The sequence below is a fragment of the Harpegnathos saltator genome, unplaced genomic scaffold (assembly GCF_003227715.2).
Source record: "Harpegnathos saltator strain DR-91 unplaced genomic scaffold, Hsal_v8.6 scaffold639, whole genome shotgun sequence".
Classification (NCBI taxonomy): domain Eukaryota; kingdom Metazoa; phylum Arthropoda; class Insecta; order Hymenoptera; family Formicidae; genus Harpegnathos; species Harpegnathos saltator.
In genome coordinates, this window is record NW_020230470.1 from 707708 (window position 1) to 733161 (window position 25454).

General features: G+C 48.0%; 1 protein-coding gene across 4 annotated transcripts in view; it reads right to left on the reverse strand.

Moving 5' to 3' along the window:
• Positions 1–25454, reverse strand: part of LOC105182554 (kinesin-like protein CG14535) — a 344856-nt gene that overhangs the window by 148674 nt on the left and 170728 nt on the right. For all 4 annotated transcript variants that reach the window (XR_003113829.1, XM_011140072.3, XM_025304682.1 and 1 more), the window contains exon 2: positions 16414–16603. Coding sequence is in view for 3 of the 4 variants with exons in the window: in XM_011140072.3 (XP_011138374.2) it covers positions 16414–16603 (190 nt within the window). In the remaining variant the exon portion in view is untranslated. The remainder of the gene's footprint in view (positions 1–16413; positions 16604–25454) is intronic.

A 25454-nucleotide genomic window follows, 5' to 3' on the forward strand; every position in this document is an offset into this window, starting at 1 on the left:
AAATGTTGTTGCACAAGTATCGAAAATATTAAAAATATTGGATTTAGAATAATTAATAAACTGCTTGTGTTTGCAGCAGATTAACGATTTTTTCTCTTCTTTGCTTAACGACACTTTTCTTCGGTGTGAGGACATGCATAGTTTATGTAATTGCCCATAATCTTCTTTTTTTACCGGCGAATTACCGTTCGCGACGAAGACGAGGTCGGCGCTCGCGTAATTACCGCTGAGAAAGAAGGGAGCACTTTACGCGATGCGATTTGCGAGATAGCAATCTTCAAGTGCGCCTTACAGATTTTAATGAAACTATACGGACGTCTAAAGGGAGCTGTAATGTGAAGCATATATTGTTATATCCGCCTAAAGAGAGCTTAATAGACACAGTCTCGAAGTTAAAGAAAAAATATTCAATTTCGCGACGAGTTACGAAGGTAGTCCCGGAAGTACCTGACCTAAAGAAGAAAACACGAAAAATTTGGGAAAAAATATCTTTATTTCTCTACATAGTCTCCTCTTAGCTCAATACACTTTTCCCAGCGATGTTCAATAGCTTCGATACCCTGTTTATAGTGGGAATCGTCGAGCTCCTCAAAATAGCCATCAAGCCACCTTGGTCCATTGTTTCGACTGTTCCTTCGTCTCAGGTGTGAAGTGATGGATGCAAAAACTCGGCTTTATTGCTGCGAAACTTCGCCAAACACTCGATTGAAACATCCTCACGACGCTGTTTTTCTTCCAATCGCGGCATCCATCTTGCGCACAGCTTTCTCATGTCCAAATTTTCAGTCAATATGCGATGTACAGCACTTTTTGAAATGCCTACCATGTCTGCTAACTCGCTCACTTTCAGTCGACGGTCATCCAATACCATTTTGTGGATTTTCTTCACCATTTCTGGCGTGGTCACTGGCATTTGGTCGACCACTGCGATGTTCGTCTTGGCAGCCTCGTTTAAACTCTGCCATCCAATATTTTACCGTTGTAAACGAAGGAGCAGACTCCCCCAGAGTAGAATCTAGCTTTGATATTGGTTGGACTGAGGCCTTTCAAATGAAAGTATTGTATCACATAACGATGACCAATTTTTTCCATGTTTACAAATTCACTGAGAGCGTTCGCTATTGATGGCTGCCAAACAAATACTAAACAACGTAGCGTCGTCAAACTTCAAACTTAAGCTTCATAAGGTTGGTACTTTCCACCATAGTCATTCTTTTCAAACAACAACCGCTATCTATACGTCAGGTCAGGTACTTCTGGGACTACCCTCGTAAACTTGATCGTTAGGACATTCCGAAAATAATGTCTCTCCGGCGATTGACGAAAAATGTCACAAAACACTACGAATCCAGTCGGGAGCGCTAACGTTGCGGCTCCATACAAATCATCTCCACGATTAATGCTACTGTGCTACTGTTCCCTGGGCGCTTGTAGGAGAGATTTCTTTCTCACGGTGGCTTCACATCCCAGACGGATCGTCCACAGTGTGAAACAGCGGAAACGTTGGACGCCGAGTGAGCGTGTTCGCCGAAATTAAACAGCGTTTCCTCGCAGTAGTCCGACAGTGGTGCGGGCCCCCAGAGTACGGTGCACTCTCGTTCCACCGTGTCCCGTTTACACCGAGATATTCATCGGCCGAGCAAACAGAAAGTGGGCAGACCGATTCGACTCGTCGCTCGTGCCGAAGGTACTCTTTCGGATTGCACGTGAGGTGCGGGTGGGTTGCGAGGATGAGCGTACGTTATAAAAGCAGGAGAGTAAGAGAGGGAGAGGAGAAAGAGAGAGAGAGAGAGAGAAAGAGAGAGAGAGAGAGAGAGAGAGAGGGAGAGGCAGAAGGGTGACGAGGAAAGAGAAAAGCGGAAATCTAATGCGGAAACGCAAAGCTGCGCTTCAATTTCGAAGCCGCATCGGTATTATCGTCGGATGACACGGTCAGAAGTGATTTCCTTCGTGCGCAAGCAATTTTACGTTGCCGTGCAGCCTGCAAATGTAGAAATATATACCGTGTGTGTGTCTTTATATTCTTCGCTTCATATTCTACAAACGACGAATCCCGGAAGATCTCGAGAATTTTCTTTCTTTAACCCTTAAGTGCAAGGATGACCGAAAATCTACACGCTACGCATCAGACGCTACGTTGTCTACAGTGCGATGATACTCGGCGAGATATTTCTTAATTATCTACCTGTAATATATCTTGTAATTAGACTATGCTCAAACGAAAGAAATTTCTTTTTCACAGTGATAGGTTATTATTCTTCCTTTAAAAAAAAATTACGCGATTTAAAACTGTCTTACGCACTTGCTACACCTTGCTACAAATTTTTACTAAGTATAACTCATGTACACTAAAAAAAAAAAATAAAAAAATCCACCTGCTTAGTAATAGACATAGATCGATCTCTTCGGATTGTAAAGTAGCTACAGCGCAGTCTTCCAGGACACCTGCGCACTCGCAAAATGATTTATTTACTACGAAATTATTCATATCCGTAAATACTAAGCCGCCGCGACGTCGCTCAGTCGACTCAGTCGCATACTCGGATACTAATGGATTTGCTATTTAGGCAAAATGGCCTCGGCCGTGTAACTTATACGCACATTTAGCCCAAGTTAATCTGGGGACGGTATACCTGGCGGTATATTTAGCAGCACCGATGCTCGTTAAGTCGCTTAGAACGTGTAATTATGACGGTGGCCCCGGAAACGAGCATCGTGGGTGCAGTCGATCCCAGGACACGAGGACCGAAGAACTAATGCGCTCTCGGCCGCTGAATCCTACTTCCTGGGCGCGCAACGCGAGCGCATCGTATCGACCCGGCCTCGCAAATCACTGAATAAGCTTCCAAATGTGTCCCGATTGCGACCGGTTTCGCCCGCGCGTTCCGCCTCCACATGGGCGCACTCGCTAAGCGCGCTCGCTAGGCGCATTTTGCAGGATTTTTGCGACACGCTCAGCCGCAATCAGCGGCGTTATCGGCGCGCACGCGCGCCGCACCGATTTATCAGGAAAGAGACAACGGCGTATTAATGCCGCCTCTCCCCTGAATGCGAATTAATATAATCATGCATTTCGACGAATACGCGCGAATCGTATAACTAATAACGATATCGCTCGAATCGAAACAGTGATTTTGTTTACGGACGGTTTAATGAAATGTTGTAATTGCATATAATTTGCATCGCGATATTAACACGCGTGGCGCGCGGCCCCGCGCGAAACTCGCGCGCTCACGTATTTTCTGATATTATCGCGTGACGCTAAAGGATGTATTTATTCGCGTCTCGAAGCGTGTCAAGCCGTTGCGATAATCGCTCGCAATTTGTGCGAAATACGATGAAACGACGAGAATCTCGAATTTTTTTTTCTTCTCTCCCTTTTGCGCGTGTTGTTTTCCTTTTTCGGGACACAAGAGAAATGCACATGTACGCACGTATGCACTTTGGCCTTATCGTCAGTCGCGTGTGCGCGTGTTGGTGAAACAACAGGATCGACCTGGTCGATGCGGGAGCGGGCGGGTATACGCGATAATTATTAATTAGTTTATTTAGCGGGCTAGCCACCCGCGGGAGAACCTGCGGTTTCTCGGCCGATGAATTAAACAGGAATTCATTTTGAAATATTCGTCCCGGTGGATATCCGCGCGTGTCCAACGCGTGCCGACGGGAAGACGACGACGGGCTCCTGATGAAACATTGCCGCTGAATGTTCGCGGGTTCGCGCTTCGTTTCTCGCAGAAACTCGAGTCTCGCCGCAATCGGCTTTTGCGATGCGACGTCGCGAGTGTAAAACAAGTGAAGCACCGTTCTTTTTTTATTGACACGATGATTTTCTCATCTTATTTCGGTAATAATTGGAATATTATTGTCATCTGGAGAGCAGCTGAAATTTTTGTCCCCCTGGGGCTGGATTTATGTGTGGAGTTGTTTTTAACGTGATTGCATTAAAATATGAGATAGCTTGGACGTTAATGAAGTGCAAACAAATAAAATATTAATGTGCGTCGTTTCATTTATTAAACACGGATATAAGGGATACGGTATCGATCCATCGGCGCAATCGGCAAGCTGCCGATTCAATGGCTTATTAATTGAATGGAATCATTAGACGGATTACAAATAACGAGTAACAGGATACGGCCGAGTAAAAGAACATTAATCGCAGCGAGTTCCTCTTGTGGCCGAGGCATTCGGAAAAAGCGCAAGTCGATAATACCGATGGCTACCAGCAAAACAGTTTTCCCCGTATTCTTTTTATCGGTAGTTTCCTTCCACCGCTAATTTGATTTTCTCTCTATTTGATTAAAGCCCATTCGCTAATTAAGCACTGATTGAAGCTTCTTTGGAGCGTTAGTACATAAAACGTCACGAGCGCATTTAGCGGTACGTCCACAATTTTGCGGCATGTTTCGAGATTACAGAGTAAAGAGTTAGGTAAGTAATGAGTCGACGAGCAAAAACTTGATCAGACGCGAATTCGTAAACTAATCCGTTTGAAAATATTTCACTTTTTATTTCTTATGTGCGATATTACACTTATATAGAATAATTAATATTTCTGAATATGCACGCCAAAGTTTAGTACGTAATTTTGCGACACAATTTAACATTCAAACACGCCAGGACGAAAGAATCTTTCAACACCGTCTCTTCATCGTTAAGTCGCCTCGAGAATAGTCTTCGTAAGAACTTAACACTTTACAATATTACGAATCCCAAGTCATTCTTGTCAAAAATTCCTTCAGTCACGATACACTTTCGTGATCGGCAAGCTTGACCGATTGGTCCCTTTTCACAAACGAACGAATTCACGCCTATCGGAAACGCGTTAATGTCATCTTTATAGCAGTTTTCGCGCGAACTCGTTACGACGCCCAGGTGCGAAGATAAGATAAATGTCCCAGTAACCGGACGTTTAAACATAGGTCGTCACAAAAAATACAATACATAATATTAAGAATAGTTTTGATATAAATATTTGTGTTTATTCGAAAGCTTAAGATTCCCTTAAGTTGAGAAAAATGATTTAATAAATGATCTACATAAGTAATGAAGCGCACATTAATGTACCAGTGACCGAAGAGTTGAAATAGGTTATGTTCGGATATATTTGTCTCAGTGTCTGACCGCAATCAGAAAATTTGTGTGTGCTAACGGGAAATAATACAAATATAGATGCTATCTCTTAATGCATTCATTAACAATTGACCATTATTTTGCCAAACCATAGGTGCATACTTATTTAATTAATTTTTATGTCAACACAAAAGTATCAAATTGGATATATTTCTTTCCAATTAATCGTCAAATATTAGGGTTCCTCTTACAATAATTATTACTCTCATTCATTATTGTTAAAATAAATAGTAAACATTTTTTTCCAAAGTGGTCGAATACTGGAACGTATCCGGCCATTGGGACGTTTATCAACAATCGTCTCGAGCCACGCTGTTTCGATCCACTGCGGTGTCGTCACTCCGTGACGCGTAGGTGTTCCGCAGGACGAGTTTCAGGACGAAATCTACCTTACGCTATACTTGCGCAATCGCTTCCGTAAACACGGCCTTGTCCTCAGCGCCGCGTTACGTCAGCGCGGCCTTTCTATCGCTCGCGGCTACGCGGTCGTCGACCTCGCCGGCACAAAGTGAATGCGCGGACACAGCACGGGGCAGTCTACCGCGTTTGCTAATACCGAGTGCTCGCTAATATCGAGCCGAAAACTCTAAAGGGCCGTAACTCGCCAGCGATTCGACGCGGTAACACGAAACAAAGAGCAATCTTCTCGGCGCGGGTCTGTGATGATCATTGGCGACTCAAAGACTCAAAATTGGCGCTCGCGGTCAAACATCGCGACGGATTAATTTGGGAAGGTCTCTATGCACTCTCTCGCATGAGCGGTAAGACTGTCCTTTCCAAATACATTACGACATTAGGGTTTCTAAGCCACCGAAACGCTACAAATCAGAGACTACAAATAAGGGAAACAATAGAAGTCTCGTGCTACTTTGGAAATATTCCACCTCGGAAACCGAACGATAACGCCCTTTTCGATACTCTTCGTCGATTATTTTTTCCAGTGAGAGAGACTCAAGTTAAATTAGGATTTAGCTCTGGAAAAGTGGCTCGACTTCATCCAACAGCCGCGCACCCAAGAACTGCCGTTATACCTCGTGGAGTACGTTTAATCGTTCGGCGATAACGCCGCGGTCTGCGCGGTACATCAGCATATCCGCCGCTATCCTTAATTACCGCGCGGCAAATCGAAAGCAGAAATCCGTATAATTATGTGAGTCAAACCGTCGTGCGTAGTCTGTATTTAGATGTTCCTCCAGAACAGTTCGCGAGGGACTCGAGGAGTCCCTAAAACCACAGTGACCTCCAATTATCCTGCGGGTACCACGCAGCCCACGTGGTCCCGTGGTGTCCCCATGGACTGTCCGCAAACACCCCTGTTTCGACCGTTTCCGGCCCCTATAATGCACCTTAGATTAATTCATTATTAAAATAACCCCATCGGCGGAACCTTGTTATCGCCTCGTGTTAAAGCAGCGCGTGCGAGAAATGACAAATCGGCGAAGACACGAATCGTAAGACGAGATCCTCCGACTCGGGGGAATTTTTCCGCCGCGGGTGATAAATCGCGGCGAAATTAATTTTCCCGCCGCCTCGCTGTGCGATACTCACTCGATGCTAAGTGAGACCCAGAAGCAACGCACTCTTCCTTCACGGAAACGGAGTTGCCGTGTGTTTCGCGAACTCGACGAGTGGTCACGAAGAGACAACGGAGATGCGAATATCTTACACTGCTCCTCATTAAAGAATATTTTCGCTAAATTGTATCCTGGACTTTAAGGGCCAACCTTAGCTGCCGTAACGTGACTCGTTCTCCCGCATCTCTTCGCCGGCGAAAGGCGCCGTTGCGTGTATCAAGTAGATCCACGGATGCTGTCGGCGATAACAAACGCCAAACTCGATCTCCGTATTTAATGCCACGCGCGATTGGCCAGGATTCGGGGTGCGACGTCCGGCCGGGGCTTCGGGTAAAATCAGAGGTCCTCATTAGGCATTCTAGGGTCAGGAAGGGTGTCTGGGCCGAGCGACTTCTCTCCCGTCTTGCACGTAACGACGCGGCCGGGGGAGCCTAAGACCGGACATTTCAATAAAGCTCGGCAAACGTGTAGGTTCAAACCGCTGACCGCGACGAGTTCTGGTCAGCAGCTTCCTCGGCGAAATTGCGCATGTCCTTGCGTCGCTGCAGCTCCGGGGCAGCACGTCGAAGCCGCACAGCGGTGAGGATCGATCGATCCTCGCGTGCGAGGACCGCGCCGCGCGATGGAAATAAGAGATTCCGCGGGGGTTTCCTAATACGTTGCTTGTTAAGCGGCCGACCGAGCAGAACTGATCCTCGGCGATGCTCGTCTTTCCATCGCATCCGCGACCCGTGGCCGCTCCGATTATGCGAATTATCAAGAAACGCACAACGACTCCTCCCCTCGCGTGCTGTTATTAAGAGTGTGATTGAGTTTCGCGGGTTTTGCAAGATACGGCTCTAGTATCAGTTTTGTCGAAGACATTCCAATCACAGCTATTATTTCTTAACGCTTTAATATTAATTCATGATGTTTAGTCATTTACTAATATAGACGCAGTAAAAATTAATAGTGTTAATATCATCTTAAAAATGGGGCATTTTAAAGAGCATTTGTGACATGTGTCGCTTTTACTTTCTAATCGGAAGAAAACGGCGGCTGAAAGTTACAGAATTCTGATAAAAACTTATGGTGATGTTGCTCCATCAATTAAGACACGTGAATATTGGTCTGGGCGATTTAAAAGTAGTGATTTCAGTGTAAACGACAAAGATCGCTCGAGACAACCAAAAAAGCTTGAAAATGCAGATTTGCAAACATTATTGAACGAAAATCAAGCACGATCCACTCGAGAACTTGCCGGAGCATTAAATGTTGATTCTACAACAATCACTAAACGTTTATATGACATGGGAAACATTCACAAAGAAGGAAGATGGGTTTCACATCGATTATCGGAAAATGTCATTGCGAACATTTGCATTTTGTTGATCGCCAGACAAGAAATGCAGAGCCTTTTGTATCGAATTGTTACTGGGGATGAAAAATGGGTCTATTTCGATAATCCCAAACGAAAAAAATCAGGGGTTGATCCAGACCAACCAGCAACATCCATTTCGAGGCGCAATATTCACGATTCAAAGGTATTACTGTGTATTTGGTGGTGGGATCAAGAAGGTGTTGTGTCACCGCCGATCGTTATCGACAACAATTGTACAAATTGAAGCGAGCATTGGACTAAAAACGATCACCAATTGCGAACGTAAACGAGGCAAAATGATCCTTCTTCTCGACCTCGTGTTGCATTATCAATGAAGCAAACGCTACGAGAGCTGGAGTGGGAGGTCTTATCGCACCTCGTATATTCTCCAGACATTGCTCCATCCGATTATCACTTGTTCCGGTTGATGCAACAATCTTTTTATCATCGCGGAGTCTATCTCTTGCCAGAAAGATGGGAGAAAGTTGAAGAAACGAAGGAAACGTAGAAAACGACGGAAAATATTTTGATTAAGGTATTCGTTCGTTATCTTGTTTAAGTAAATCAGTTTTTGAGAAAAAAAGATACTCTAATCTCTAATAACTGAATCGTACTCCTAATATTAACGATTTATTGCGTAAACTGGATGGATCCAGTTCGAGGGAGGGGCAGAGGGAAGGGCGTATAATTGAAAGTCTCCCCAGCGTTTCGTGATTCCTATCGAAGTTACGACTTTATTGCGAAGAGGCAAGACACACGGTGACCGACAACAGTCGCCGACGAAACGAAATTCCGGTTAATCGTGCATTAACGCGGAGAGATAAAGGAGATTGATTCAGCGTGAAACACGAGTCGAGAAGTATTTCGTATCGGAACGCTCGAATGTGCTGTGGCCACCTCATCAATCCCCACGGATTAACGAAATGATTTCTGGGAGAAGTTTTCCCGGCCATTTTCCCGGCGCAGGACGCACGTTCTTCCTCAGGAATCCGCGCCACCCTCGCGTCTTCGGACGTATTTCATTGGTTTGCGATACACACGTGGCCCTTCTAAATCTCTTCTAGAGCAAGCGAAATTTGATCCCGACCCACCGCCGCCTGAGAGAGATGCGTTTGTCCGCTCTTGGGAATGACCCGAACGTCGCGGAAACGAATCGCCGGATTTGATCACAGCTAGGCCGCGCGCAGGCTACGAAGCGATCGAACAATTCCGGCAGCGGTAATATTGCATAATATTGTATAACGTAGCGTGAACGAAAGATTCAACGTATTAAATTATCGTATCTGGGTTGTCGTATAATTTATCCGATAATCGAACGAAAAGCTCCGTTTCCGGCGCAACCGCCGTCCCGTCGTGCGATAATTCGGAAAATTAATCGCTTCCGTGGGACGAGACGGATGAAGATTAAATGGCAGTTCTCCCAAGTGTTACCCGCAGCAAAATCTAATCTCCGCGGCAACTCGGAGACGAGTAGCGTTTATGGCGGCAAAGTTGAACGTACGTCCGCGGCGGCGGCGGCTGCCTGTATTGTAACGTCCTGTTTCGCGATCGAAACAGTTCTATTCGCGCAGCTCTCGCCGCTCACGATACTCACGTTGAGACACTCGAGCCACTATCGGTATAATATTGCAGCTTTGTCGCGTCTCCGGTTGAAATGACACGCCGCGATGCAGTCCGTGCGCCAAATTGGAAGCCGGACAGAGAGGGCCGAAAGTACCACCAAGCCAGAAACAGAAACGTCGCTCTCTGTGGGCCGACGGGGAGCGCCGGGACGCGGGGGGAGGGAGGGGGAGGAGAGGGAACCGGGGATTGCGGCGGTTCTAAAATCTCTCTAGCGTTCCGGCAAAACGTGCTCAAACGGAGCGAGCTTAGGGACGAGTGAGCAGCTACTCGTAACTGTAGACGACTCGTCTTCTAAACGAGCGCGAAGCCGAGCTAAAGCGCCCGTGTACGGCCTCCATTTTGCGTGGACGGCTTTAACTCTGCGCCTCTGCGTCCCTACGACGAGGACTAGCTGGAATATCTAACGGACAGCTTTCCCTCCCCTCCCCTCCCCCCGCCCCCCTCTCTCTCTCTCTCTCTCTCTCTTGCTCGCTCTCTCGCGTACCGACCGCCACGTGTACGCACCTCCACCGCTTGTCGTGAAGGCGGTAATTATACCGGCGGTAAGTTGGGATCTGTTTATGAGACTGCGGCACGTATGTGTGTACCGAAAGGAAGTACGAATTCGATGGTAGCCGCTAACGATGCCGGATGAGTTTATACGGAATGGCTTTCGAGCGGCAGGTTGAGCGCGTTTAGGACGCGATAGGCAGAGAAAACAAATATCAGCTGCGAATCCAACAGGTTAGGACGCGACGGGAGGTTAGAGATCCAGCGATCGGGTGCGCTGATCGACGTGTAAATATATCTCGACAAAGTGTGCGCTCGATCGATTAAGGCAAGCGGTTGTGCCAATTTGCGGTAGGAGGAAAATTGCGGCACCTCGGATCGTTCGGCTCGACTCGCCACCATTCGGCCCACACGTACTTGCTTTGTTCATGTATTGGGTTGGCAACTAAGTGATTGCGGATTTTGTCGACAGATGGATTTTACACTTTCTTTTGTTTCGTTAACGTGTTCAAAGTACCTAACCTATATTTCTTTCTTATTGTTTGGACTTCTACCTTTCGTTTGAATACAAAAATTATATCGATTAGTTGTTTAGTTTTGTTTTTATCCCAATTTAAAAATGGAAGAGCAAGACGTGCACTTCAGACATATTTTATTGTATTATTTCCGAAAAGGCAAGAACGCATCGCAAGCACACAAATGGTTATGTGCCGTGTATGGGAATGAAGCCTTGAAAGAAAGGCAGCGTCAAAATTGGTTTGCCAGATTTCGTTCTGGTGATTTTTCATTGAAAAATGCTCAACGATCCGGCCGTCCAGTTGAAGTCGATGAGACCCATATCAAAGGCCATTATCGATTCAGATCGTCGTAGCACAACACGTGATATTGCAGAGAAGCTCAATGTATCGCATACACGCATTGAAAAAAAAAATTTAAAAAAACAAATTTAAAATTTTGAATTTTCATTCTTATTTAAAATCCGCAATCACTTAGTTGCCAAACCAATACATGCTACACGAATCGTCAATAGCGAAAAGACGTAGCGAGTCCTTCGGAAAATGTTACTTCAGTCAACGTGAACTGATATGAAGAAAATGAACTGAGAACGAAAATATTTAAACAACCCGAGAAGGTCGTAGGGAGGCTGAAAACTTCGATCGACAGTTCTCCCGCAAAATTTACGCTGCATCGGCCGAACGGAATTATGAATAATAATTTACACAATGAAGTAAGTTTACGTTGACAATACGTTGACGCGTCAATAAGATCGGTTTACGTGCGAGGAATAAATCGGGGAGCGTCGCGTCGTATATTCGACGGAAACGATTTTGAAATTGGCATTCGTATTCTATTCCGCTCAGGAAAACATTAAAAGAACATTACTGCTGTACTTTTACAACTGAATCTGCAACGGACAAAATGACGTCGAGGACGAGTTATCGACACTTTTGCCCTCGCTAATTAGATCTTTCTCACGGAACGCTGCGTTCAGCCATTGATGTATCGACGAGCGTACTGTACGTAAATTGCACACACCAAGTCGTAAATTACGACACAAAGTCAGCATCGGTGGTCCGTACGCGCGTGAATCGTGCCAAAGGTGGAAAATTATTTCTCGATTTCCTCGGGCGCGACAGATCCGTCGTGGAAGTGAGTGGATAAAATAAGTGAGAGGGATTGGAGACGAATCGAAACTCGAGGACTCGACGCTCCGAACAGTAGGGAAAACCCGTTAATTAATGCGAGTCAAACGCGCTTAGCATCGGTGGTGCTTTCACGGTCCAGCGGGCAAACTTTATTCGCCGCTGAGGGATATTTCCTTTTCAGGGCGCCGCGTGAGAAGGAGGCGAGAGAAATGGAAAGCGGGCCGCCGCTCGCTCCCCGGCGAAGTTCTCGGCCGCGTAACAATATGGCCGGCCCGGCCGGCCCGGCCGGCGAAGAAGCGGCGCTTTTCCGTTCCGCATCCTTCCGTCCCGCTGTCGCTTGCTCCTCTACTTTAATTAGCCTCGCCCGCTGGTAAACAATAAGCCGCTATTTCTGACAAATTAATTCGAAAAACAATTCCCGGCCCGCCGCTGGAAGTCGGGGCCGGCCGTCTGCGCCGGGACGACGCAGCAGCCGCCGGCTTTTATCCCGCTGGGGATGCGCGCGTCTCAAAACGTAACGAGCATCCCTTTCATGTAATACTACACCGTGTACCCCCACGCTTCGCCGGAATTCCTGAGAGTCGGCCACGTTAAGCTCCCTCAGGATTCCCTGCGAGCGGAGAGCCGTTGCTCTCCGTTGCCGCCGCAAGAAAATCAGACGCTCGTCGATGCCGAGCAACGGGAGCGTTACGCGCCGCGATCGACGATCTCGTCGTAAATTATCGAGCCGAGCAAACCTCGTCTCGGGTCTATGCGCGGCAACCGGAAGCTAGAATAAAAAGGAGAAAAGGAAAGGAAAGAAAACGTCGTTACGGATTGCCCGTAATTGGAAGTATGGCCGCGAGCGAAAAGTAAAGCGGAGAACCGTAGCTTTCCGCTTACTCAGAAATTGCATTTAAAGTTTCCGTCGTCGATTTACGGTACTCCGCCGGCGCCGGCACAAACGCTGTCGCGCGCGACGCACAACGACTTGTTTGCGTGTCAGGGAATATTAATGAAAGGTGTGATCCCGGCTTATTAAGAATCAGAAGGGGGCGCGGGAGGGATCAGCCGAAATTTCTTTCAATCTCCACGCAACTCGGTAATTATCGAACTTTCGAGCGAGGAGAGCGGCGGCCGCCTGCGAGCGAGTTTGCAAAGACGCTTGCCAACTTCGCCGCGCGCACCTCTCATGAAACATCCCGTATAACTCGATCATAATGAAGTGCCGCGGAGAAATTTGCTCTTCATCATACCGCATCCCCTTGGCCACGCTCGCAGGATACCGTCCCCGCCGCTAGGAGATACGGACAGTTGCGCCGCAGACCGGCTAAATCGCTTTGTCGCCGGCGCGTGATCCTCGCCGTTATCCCCGGAGCAAATATTTAAGCGTCCCGCGCTCGCACACCCTGGAGATTACACGACAAGCTCGGTTCGTTTCGTCCGACTTCATCTTCATCAACATACCGATTAAACCAGCCGTTCCGCCTCGCCACGTGCTCGAGCTTGACACAAAAGACGCGCAATTAAATGTCGCTCGCTTCTCGCGATTCGCCGCCGGCGAAGAATACACGCGGTCGCGGACGTTTTGTACTTCGAAGTCCGCGTGCGCTTCTTCGCAACAACCCTCTCCTTCGACACGTTCCGCGGTAACGTTGCAGTAATTTCGCGCATTGCGGAGAGAAAGTGACAATTTCCAAAAAGTGACGTTTCTGCAAGTGGCGATCGTTCGAGTTTCTTGATCAACCCCGTAATTTTATTCATAAGAATATTCATCTGTCCATTTATTATTTAGTTTTCTTTTGTCAAGGGACATATGAGGTTCATCGAGATATTTTTAATCCAAGAAATCCTCCGCGCACATCTTTACAAGTTAAAGCGTCCCCTTCGAGATGAGAGATTTTCTCAGGAGGCGAAACATATCGATGAAGCCATCTCCCTGCCGCTGGAAACTCATAACTCCTGGAAACAGATTGGATAACTTTATCCATCGGTACTTTCGGTTGATCGATCGCGCCTTTCTGTCATGATTTATAAAAATGCACGAAGGTGTCGTACATCAGCAGTCTCGTTTCTTCCTTTTGCAATAGGCTTCATACGCTCTGTTTCTAAGCTGCGATACGATGGCGCGAACAAGCATCACTCACTTAGAAAAAAATTTCTTCCGGCGGAGAAATACACACAAAACGTTATAAAGATACAATATCGTCCATTCGAGCCGTCGTGATGCGACTGATCGATTTTCCGTGTGTCACAGCGCTAAACATGCCGATTCGCCGGGACATCCGAGATGTAGCTGCGCAACACCGGTATCGGCGCAAGTCTGCCGGTGCGATTGAAAGTCGAGAGATCTCTCGAATAGCCCGGTTCGCTCCGCCCAATCTCTATCTTCGCCATCTCGATTCGCGTTCGAACGCGTTTGGCGAACTTGGGGACCGCTTCCGCCGGCTTCCGTTGCGGATATCCAGTTTGATAGTTTAAACCGGATATTCGACGCCCGCTCATCCTTTCCCCTCTCATTTTCCTATTCTCTCTCCCTCCTTCCTCTTTCTCTCTCCCTCTCTCTTACTCTGACTGGGCGACTGACTCTACCCGTGAACGTAGAATGGAAACGGCGAAGGGGTTGTAGTCTCGGCTGGGCGAGAGGCGAAGCGGCATCCCGACGGCTTATAGCGGTGCGAGACGCTCATCTGCATTTCAAATCGCACGCCGGCACGAAGATTTGTAGACGCGCGCGCCCGCGCGCTTTTCCGCGAGTGCCGAATCGAACGCGTGCAGCATCGTTCTTCGGAAATGAGCAATCGAGCGCGACGTGAAAATTCAGCGAAGATCAAATAAACGGCACACGGTAAGCGTTATGAGCCGCTTGCGATTATCGCTCGCATGTTATCGCTGCGACTTGCAGATGGTCTTACTCGCTGCAGGAAAGCACTAAGTACCGATCGAAGAAAGATATCCAGAACTGTCGGGATAATAAAAGATAAGCAATAAACAAATTGTTGAATATTTGGAAAATTGTAGAATTAATGAAACAAGTGACGAACATTTTTTTACAAAATTCTTTGGAGATGTGTCCCTACCAGCAAACATTATTTATCTCCAGATAATTTCATTACCGATATGTGTATTGACGATAGAATATTACGTATATACGTACATTGCGCTTGCGAGCGGCGGAGGAACTAAAAGATCCCTTGAAGGTTACTCAGAGTCGTCAGGCCTTAACAATAACATATGTCACGGACAACGTCCGTCGCGCGGCTGGCGGTTTCTACTTTCGATAACTTTGCGATGAACAATGAGCGCCGAGAAGCTCGAAACCTTCCGCTCGGAAGTCGCTCAGAGCCATGCCCTTTGCGGCACGTACGAAGGTCAAAGATATCGGAGGAGTAGCAGCGGTAATCTGCATATATTTACCGTAGATTTTTAATACGCTGTTTGAAGGAAGAGTTTCGGCAGCAAGCTCTCTCTCTCTCTCTCTCTCTCTCTCTCTCTCTCTCTCCTCCTCTCCCTCTCTCTCTCTCTCTCTCTCTCTCTCGGCCAGCGTTATTCCCGGCGCGCCGCGCGCACATGCATCTGCAACGTATATTTCGACCAGCACCACCCCCTCCCCCTCCTGCCTCCTGTTGGTCAACGCGAGAGGGCTGCATGTACGCTCGCGTATATCAAAGGCGCGTCACTCGTGCATGCGTGATTATTTTCGTCTGCATACACGCGACGGGCAGGATAGCGTGCACACAAGACGGAAATTCCGTTGAATACCCGCAGCGCGGCCGGGAGGCGGGGGCCGGGGGAGGGGGGAGCGCTTTCTTATCCGCGGTGGAATTGAACGACCGCGGATTTACGGGGGAGCGTCGTCGCGCGAACGAAGCGAACGGAAGTCGAGCGAATCGCCTCCGAATCGGACGGACGTGGCTGGGCGAAGGTCCACCGTGCGGGCTCTCTTCTGTCCAGATTAAACTACGTGGAAATCCTATCGAGAAGCAGTCGCCATTACCCATGCGCGCCCTACGCCGGGCGCGTCCGATTGATTAATTCGAACGGAGAGGCGGCCGGAGTCTCTCCGCTCGCGCGCTGACCGCGGAAAGTCGGCTTTCGGATCCGCTTCGTCCGGCGATTTTCACCACAACTAGTTCCACACACACACACTCGTCGGGTTCCTGCCTCTTTCCGGATGAGAAGACCTCGGAGGGGGGCGGGGAACGGCGCGTTGCATTATTCGCCCGGTGATTTCGACCGACTAATTAACGCCACGCTCTGCCGAGTCGAGTCCCCGGCCTCTTTTCAGATCAGAACGTTTCGGAAACTCGAGCTGCGTCATTCTCGCAGCTCGCCGAGTGCTCTCGGCCGCATTTGCAGGGCGGCTCGCGCTGGTATCCCCAGGCCCTCGTTAGACCTCCGAAGACACGCGACGCCGCAGGTACCGCGCGCAAGAGTGGAAAGTTAAACGTCTGGGTGGAAAGTCCACGTGGATCCTGCCGGCGCGACGCGGCGTCGCGATGGGAGCGATCGGCCGGAAGAATTCATAGTCGGATATTTGCCGAGGTGCAGCGACCGAAACTTCATCGTCTGCGCGCTCGGGGCTGCGATATCGATAGGAGCTTACCTTGCCGACCCCGGTGAGTTCTTTTACGCCTATCCTCCTGAGAAGCGCGGGGGGTGCCGGAGGTGGCGACTTGAGAAGGAGCGCGGCGTATCCATTGGGAAAAATGGGCAGCTCGTCAGGTCCGATGTTCTCGTCCCCGGAACGTCGTCTCCGGTGCGGGCTCGACGACAGATTCAGCTTCTGCGCTGCCCTGCGCAATGCCAACGTTCGTGGTTAGCGGTGATTGATACAGAATGTGTCGCAGCGCCGGCTATTGACGCGATGGCGATGCTTTGAAACTTCGCTTTAATCACGCACCCCAAAATAGTATTCTGTTTGAGTAAAGTGATTTTTCCCATAGTTTTATATTCTGGGCGAAGCCTTTTACAGAAGAAGGATTCCTCTTTCGATAGAGCGATTAAAATGACCATTCGTCTAAAATCTATTAGATTATTATTCTAACTATTTTCTTCTTATTTCAAGAGGATTTCCTCTTGTATCAATCGATTTTCCTCTTATATAAAGAGAAACATGTTGATTTGAATGTCGGCTTCTTTTGTTCAGTCATGCTCTATCTTCAGACATGAACGAAAAAGTAACTATATGCTCTTGGGTCAGAATATTTGGAACGCTTTTCAAAAAGGGCATATGTGCTGTTGTAACATACAACGAAGATAATTTACTCATATATTTGGTCAAGTACAGTTTATAATCTGTTGCAAGAAGTTGAATAATATATCCTTTCCTTTAACTATGTTTCATACAATTGGTTATGACGAACATCTCTGTAGCTATAAAGTCCATTACAAAATTGATTGGAAATTTAATGTTATGATGATTTTACTTCATTCGTGCCTATTTATTGTAGAAGCCTGAGGTACATCTATATATATACATTACTTTTCGCTATACCTTATAATAATTTTTTCAAATTAACTAGTATAACCAGTAAGAAATAAAGTACACAGTAGGAATAAATAACAATCCTCTTAAAAAGAGATTAAATAATCTATGTATAAGAGGAAATTTATTATTAAAATCAATAAGATTGCATTATACATGTAACATATAATCCCTCTAACTTTAAGAATAATGTGTTTATAATATTTTCCTCTTAAATTTAGAGAAATCCTTTCGAGGCCATATATAAGAATAAAATCCTCTAAAATTTACATGATTTCGCTTGTTCTGAAATTACCTTTTTTTTTTAGCGCGCGGTTGTATTTATCCTTATTTAGTGCGCGGGGAGAGAGGAAAGTTTGATTAGATCAACACGACATTGCCAGACGCATTTCGACTGGAAGAAACGGAATTTCTGTTTCTCAGAATTTTGCTCGTATTTTGCCGGAAATGTTCTGTTTGACTTCACGTTCCATTCAAGCGAACCCTTTTTTCTCGGATTTACCAGGTAAGAAGAAATGATTGTATTAGGTAACCGAAAAAGTGTTCGAGGGTTTTGTATGTTAAAAATTAAACGAGGGTAGTCATTTTAGAAAAAATGTTATAATTGATACATGAGTGAATAATTGATAACTCTTTATTATCGATAACGGAGGGTCTTCCTGAACATGGTACATAAAAGGCATAAACGACAAATATCGTTGGTCTCTTTTTACACTATTGTTAGATCACGATTAAACAAAGCTTGTTTTCTCTCCAAATATCGCCCTAATCAAAAGATTCGAAGTTGCTTATCACACGCCCCGATATTTCCTCAAGGAATTTATTTATAAAGACACATCTTTCACGTTTTGATATCACGTCTTGATCCATTGAGATGGTATTACTTGATATCCGATATCGCTCCACCTCGTAACATATCTTTCCCATTGTCAGTCGTTCGTTACGACCATGCGAGAGTATTTCTACTGCGTCGTAGGAGGCCTACGATGTGCAAATCAAGCGGCAGGAACAAACACGAGAACATTTTGAGGTGCTGGCGTTTCCTCGTTCACATGCGATAGCCACCTCGGCAGACGCGACGCGACCGTACCTGTGAAATGGTCGCCATATTCCGGAAGGTATGCGTCTCGGCTGCGACCGGGTGACACGGTCTGCGCGGGGGCGGACCCGGTAATCAGCGAAGGTAATGTGCCGGAACCTCCGTCGCGACGTATACGAGGCATCCGCGTTTAAAGGGGTGCGCCGCGAACGGCAGCGAGATCGGGGTGGGCACAGGGGGAGAGGGGGGCTTGGTACCCAACGTCGGCGTCAGTTTTTGGCCGGGGAGGCCAAGTTACGGAGGGTGGTTGCCCTAACTTCTCTCCACCCCTCGGGCCTCGTTAACCCACGCTCTGTGAAATTGGAAATACCAGCGACCTCTCGCGCACTCGTTCGCCCCCGAGGCCGGGCCCGGCCACGCTCTGCGGTGCACGGCTCCGGCGGGTTCGAGTGTCATAAAAAATGGAAGGCGCGGGGAATGCGGCGGGACGTTGGCGGGACGTAGCGGGCGAGATGCTCGCGCGCGCGGTTATCGCCGCGAGATGCAGTCGTTTTGCAGCGATCGCCTCGCCTCGCCTCGCCTCGCCTCGCCTCGCCTCGCCTCGCCTCGCCTCGCCGGGCGACGCATCGCGTCGCGTTCGTGTCCGTCAAGTGAATCACGCCGTTCGCTGCTCTTTCGCTCTCCCACGCGCGAGCAGGTGCGAGCGAACGACGCGTGAAACGACTTACGAGGATTGCGATGTGTCCGCCGGCGATTTCTTTAATAGATTTCGCAGCGGGTCGGAGGGAAAGAAGGAGGGAGCGAGAGGGAGAGGTAGAGGGAGAAGGAGAGAGAGAGAGAGAGAGAGGTAGAAAGTGACTTTGTCGCACCTGCGGACTAGACCCTTGAGAAACACACGGTGAAATAATGGGGTGATTTTCGAATAGACGACCATAGTTTTTGGGATGGATGACTGAGATAAAAAAGACGCCACCGCACTCGCTCGGGCATCGATTCTCAAACTTCTCGCTCGGAAGGTTCTTAACGAGAGTCCGAGGCATCCCCTTTTTGTGACAAATGAAAAACAAATATAACTTCTCTCTCTCTCTCTCCCTCTCTCTCTCTCTCTCTCTCCCTCTCTCTCTCTTTCACGCGTGCGGTACACACGGAAGCACGGATCGCTGTCGATATTCACGGCCGTGGAAACCAAAATATGCACTTAGGATCTCTCGCATTGTACAATCGATAATTAGAAGGGAAAAGGATAATTCAATTGTCGAATGAGATAGAGGTTGAAATTAGATCGGGCAGGGAAACGCGCGGAAGTCGCGCGGAGAAACGACCGCCTCGCGAAGTTAATTACGGGACCATCAGTTAAAAATGATCAATGCTCCCTATCTCTCACGGCCGGGCGAGACGCGGGCGGGAGCGTGTAAACCTTTAAGGCAATTAGAGCTCCGGCGCGAATATCCCGCGCAAAAGCTTTCGGATGTTTTTTGTCCAGTCGCAACGACGGCGAATTCGCGTGGGGCAACGGGCGCGGCCTCGTCGCAGCCGCGTAACATCCATCGACAAGCGGAATGTTTTGCCGGCCGCTCAAAAGGATTGTTTTCGCGCACTATCAGTGGTGTTGCGCGCACAATAAATGCCAACGGCAGAGGCGGAAAGGGCGACGGCTGTACGGAGGGGGCGTCTGCGGGGGTGGCAGGAGTCTGCGTGGTCCTCGCCGCGGCAGGTCCAGCGCCGCGGCGTTTTAACGAGCGCGGACCGCTAGGCTCCGCCAGAGATCGTCACTCTGCCCTGCGGAATTTTATGCACTTTTTCCGCATCGGTCGGGGCGCGCGCCTCTCGCTAGGCCGAGTTTTATGCTCGGTTTAATTATTTACAGTCCTCTTTTCCGTGAGACCGCGAGAGAGAACGCGGCGGGTTTATGAAGCGAAACTTTGACGAACAAATTACGACCGAACTTTGCGGCCACTCTCGGGCAGAGAGGGGAGAGGAGAGCACGTCGGCCACCGTCGACGGTGCGAGAACCATGCAGATTTCTTTCGCATTCTACGACCCCCCGTGACAATGCTGACCGCGAGGGAGAGGGAGAAGAGCGAGGGAAGCGCCACCGTCTCTCGATCCTATCGTCCTATCGTCGTTTAGCGCGACAATGACGTGCCGGACGTTCCGCGCTATTTATCTCGGACGTAAGCGCGAGAGTAAGTGCGGGCGCGAGGATGATACCAAATATTACGGTACATTCTTCAGACGCGATGTGGGACGCATAATAAAACACGACTCATCCCGCCCGAGATATCTCTGTAATTAACGCAGACGCAATTAAGCGGTCTGCCTCATTAGCGCCGCGGCAGCCCCGCCGACGAATTGCATTATCTCGACGTTACGCGGCGCTGTAAAAAATTTATACCGCAGCGAGGTGGAGGCGCGCGCATGCGAGGAGGACGGCTAAATGTTTGATAACTCGCGCGTGTCATCGAGACATATTCGATATCGATAAGCCAAGGCATTCGACTGGATATTATAGTCCAGTGCTCCTCTTTTAACGCCGCCGCATTTAACCGTTACGAAGTCGTATTGGCAGATAAAATGCGCGCGAGTGGACGGGAAAATATGTTAACAGTCAGAAAACTGTTTGTTACATTGTACGGCGGTAATGAAATGTTTGAGAGGTAATATAATATAAGTCGGGATTCACACAATCGCGGCGATATTAATCGCGGAGAGCTCGCTCGTAAAATCGTCGGTCGCCGATACGCGTTATTAGCGCGCGACGGCGCGATGAAAATCCCACTTCAGCGTCGAGCCGTACGGCGCAGAGTTGTACGATCGCGAGGAGGGAGGACGGGAGGACGGGAGGCCGTTCTGGAGGTAATGTATCTCCCTCTCCGCAATATGTGCCTTAGGAGGAGGTAAAATAGAACGCGAAAGGATACGGCGGCAGACGCAGGTGCGTGTCACAAAAGCACAATCTATTTCATCAATCAGGAGAAACAGATGCGCTCTCATACATGTATTCAAAAGCTCCAATGAAATATCGCCGAAATCCCCGCATCAGCCCAGCGGCGGTGAGCCCTCATTGACGTTTAATATCTTAAAAGTGACTGGAGACGCGCATATGAAACGCGAACTCGCGCGGGATATGTTCAGTAAACATCGTCTTGGGTATCCGTGGAATTCCAAGCGCTGTTTCGCTGATCGCTCCGATACGGCCCCCCCCCCATCTGTACTTTACAGTCCGCTTCGTTCGTCGCCGTATTTCGAAATGGCTAATTCCGAGGGTGCTCGCGTCGATGCGCCCTCGGCAGAGGTTTCGACGTGACGTATTATTAAACATTCGTCATTCGGCGGCGGGGCGTTTCGCGATTTGTCGCGCCGCGTCGGGCAATCGTAAATTTTTTTCGCTGCGCGCGTTTTTACAGTATCGCGTCGATGGGAGCGAGCGGGAGCGGGCGGGAGGAAGGGGCCGCCACGCTCGCAATTCGCGCGGAAATTATACGCTTAATTTGCGATGTTATTTACGAGCCAACGGACACTCGTCGACCACCCCTCGGGGAACGGTCGGAAGGAGGGGGTCGAGACGACCCGCCCTTCTTGGCAGTTCGCCACGTATCTCGGCTTAATCAAGGAAATTATGGCGCGAAACGCTCTAAACGTCTGGTCCCGTTAGTGAGGTCGCATATCCTACGCCGGCGGCACGTCCGATATCGGCGGCGCGCGAATTAAAAACTTTTGACGACATGAGCCACACGTGACGAGATTTTACGAGCCCGCGGCGGGGACTATGAACGGCGGGGGGTGGTTCCGCGAGGAATTTTATAGGCGGCGGGATTAATTAAACACCCCGCAAGAGCGACGTACGCCGTGATCGACCTTCGCTTTCTCCGTCCCGCGGACAAGGCCGCGAATAAAACTTGCGGCTAGAAGAAGAGGCTCGTTGGGTTCATTAAATGCATCCGAGAAAACGTTACTGCACCATTGAGGGAAGTGACGGTCTAATTCATCTTCCATCTTTTAGGTACCAATTATCCTCAATAAAGGATGTTTTTTTTTTTGGTAGTAAAGTTTAAAGTATACTCGTCATACATATTTTTCACTACGGCTCATTATCGCGTGTAAAGAAAGAAGAGTTTATTCTATTGTCAAGAAAATCCGCTCCACACACACACACACACACACACACACACACACACTCCATACTCCACACACGGAAAAAAGCAAATGGGTCTTTTGTTTTAATTTAATATTTTCGATTTCGACTGAGGACTCGCTAAGGGATTCAGAATGCAACGAATGAGGAAATTTCATGCTTATGAGGAACTTAAAGGAGTACTCGAAACAAATGATATTTAACTGAGTGCAGTATTTCTCTATGTGTAAAGACACTTTATGTACAGGGTGTATAAAAAATACCGGGCGGCAAAACATCTCGAAAACTAAGCATTTTAGAGAAAAATGTTTCAGGCTCGTAAAGTTGTATGGTTTCAGGGAGGACATAAAACAACTATATCATTTTGTTTACAGATGACGCCACTTTCGAGATATTCACTGATCATTAATTTTCTTGAATAGAAACTGCAATTTTTTATTACATCACCTTTTTGTATCAATTAATTTTAATAACTTTTGTCTGAAACATTTTTTATATTGAGTGCCCCTGTAAGAAGCTGCGAAAACTATCTGATAAAAAAAGTTTGGACGCAGACATTCGATTTTTGTCTAGCTTGAATCTTACGGAAAAAGTTAGACAAAGATGGCATGTCTGTGGACAGTAGGGGAGGGGGGAATATAACCGCCCTTCATATTTTGTTTTCAAATTTCATATGAGAAGACGCAGTTTATACATCATACAAGATGTTTCTTTGCAACCTTCACACCATGATTCGAAACTGAAATTAAAAAACATGGTGTTTTGTTAAAAAATATTTCAAATGAAAATTGCAGTTTTAAGAGGGCCATTAGGTGTTAACTTCCTCTCCGTTATCTTCGCATTAATGTCTATTAATTTCATATCCATTATTAAAATTTGCCACCAACTAGAAAAAAATAGTGTGATCGAAATATATCCCCATTTCAAACCGTTCCATCCGTTCTTTCATTTAGAGGACATTTTTGTATCATCAGTAACTTCGGAGAAAGTGGATTAGATCGGTCAAAATGCGACATCCCGTTAGGAGTTTATCACCTGGTCGAGAGCGAGAGCGATTCGCAGCGAAACCGCTGAACAAAGTCTGCACCTCGTCACCCCGGTATTTATGTTACGAGCGATCACTGCACGAGTGGAGACCGCTCGTGCGGATATTCGTGGTGCTGGCGGCTTTTTATCGGGAAAACAGGAAATGTTACACGACGATTTAACCTCTGGGTAATGCGAAGTGGATGAGCGATTTAATGAGCGCCTAACTTTTGTCATAAATTTAACATCGAACATCGTCCGCCGCGCCAGCGATTTCTTCGCCGCCGTGAGAACGCAACACCGCCCGGGATGTTCGCGAGGAACGTCGATTTTCCGATCGATTACGTCAACTACGTGATTTACCGGCCCCGTCGCCAATGTTATTACATCGCCGTTACCTCGCACAGAGGATCATTAATCGGACTTACGGCTTTACAGCTTGATAGCCACGAATGACGCTGGAAGTTATAAGATTCACCGAGCCACGACAAATTATTTGTTGAGACCGGCGGCGAATGAAATTTCTTCCAGACGGATTAAATTTGCATCCTCATTAACTGCCTTTCCTCCGCCTGTAGAAAGTTACAGAGCCCCCCGTTCGTTCTGTAAACACTTTAATGGACGCCCGGCGAAAAATCTCCAACACTTTTATGGCCGCGGAATGCACACGAAAAAGCTTCACCTGGCGCATTGTGCGCGTCCGAACGTTATCACACCCCCGTATTTCTGCTATCTCATACATAGCGGGGTATAATTGTAGTTTAAATTCAGTTCTCTCTCTCTCTCTCTCTCTCTCCCCCCTCTCCTCCTCCCCCTCCCCCTCTTGTTGCAACCGATATCAGTAATCGCATTATTACGTGAATCCGGCTCCCGACCTATTACTAGTGAAGTATTATCGCCCGAAAAGTTAAGCCTCTTACGCCGGCTCTACGATCTATAAATTTTACATCACTCTCGCTTCAAACGCACTCGGCTTTTGGGCCGAGTCTTTGTCCGGTCGATCCACAGCAACGGCAAAATAATACACCCGAGCGCCGCGCGATTTAGAATTCTGTATCGCGGCTAAATATGCACGCGAGAGACGGAATGACCATCCCTCCAACAGATTTAATACGACGGGATAAAAGACAAGGGGAATATAGAAAATGCGCGGAGAATTTTCGATGCATAACCCCGAAAAAAGAAACAGATCGGAGGATTAATTCGACCACTTTCCATTTCGGGTTCGCGTAGAGAATTTCATTCATCTCTCTTGATTGTACGCGTACAAAAAAAGAAAAAAACGGCAGGGGTTTAACCCTCTCGATACCTCCTTCGGGGGTATTTGCGTCCCGCGGTAAGTTCAAACATGCACCGTTTTGCGCCGCGCGTTGCTTAACTCTTCCGCATGCGAGGTGACGACACCGCTTGTGAAATTCCTCGGAAGAAAGGCGCGGGCGAAAGACCTAACAAAGTTCTCTCTAAAAGAAAAGTACTCCCATGGCGCGCACGGGTCATCGCTCACTTGCTGACAATTCCTTTCCGCCTTTCCGCTTGTCCGCTCGTGTCTACAATTTGCTCCTCGCGCGCGCGCGCGCGCGCGCGACCGTGCTTTATATCACTCCCGGTGCGACAAATGTTTGAATAATTCTCCCCGGTGCGCGCGCTCGAGAGTGTGACCCGTTACGCGATCGAGCCCTCCCCAAGGTGGAGGATGAGGACGAGCTGCGCTTAACCACCTCATAAATTACGTAACAACCCGTTCTCGTCTCTTTTTACTTGGCACTCGCGCCCGAAGTGCGGCGCGGTGGCTCGACAAACTCGCCAATCCCGTTCGCACCGTCGTCGTCGGCGGCGGCGGGCGCGCGGTCGTCCTCCCTCACCTCATCCTTTTCCCTATCGCCCTTCCTTCCTTCCTTCCTTCCTTCCTTCCCGTCCCGCGCCAGGACTCCGTCACGCACCTTTCTCCGTTCGGTTGCC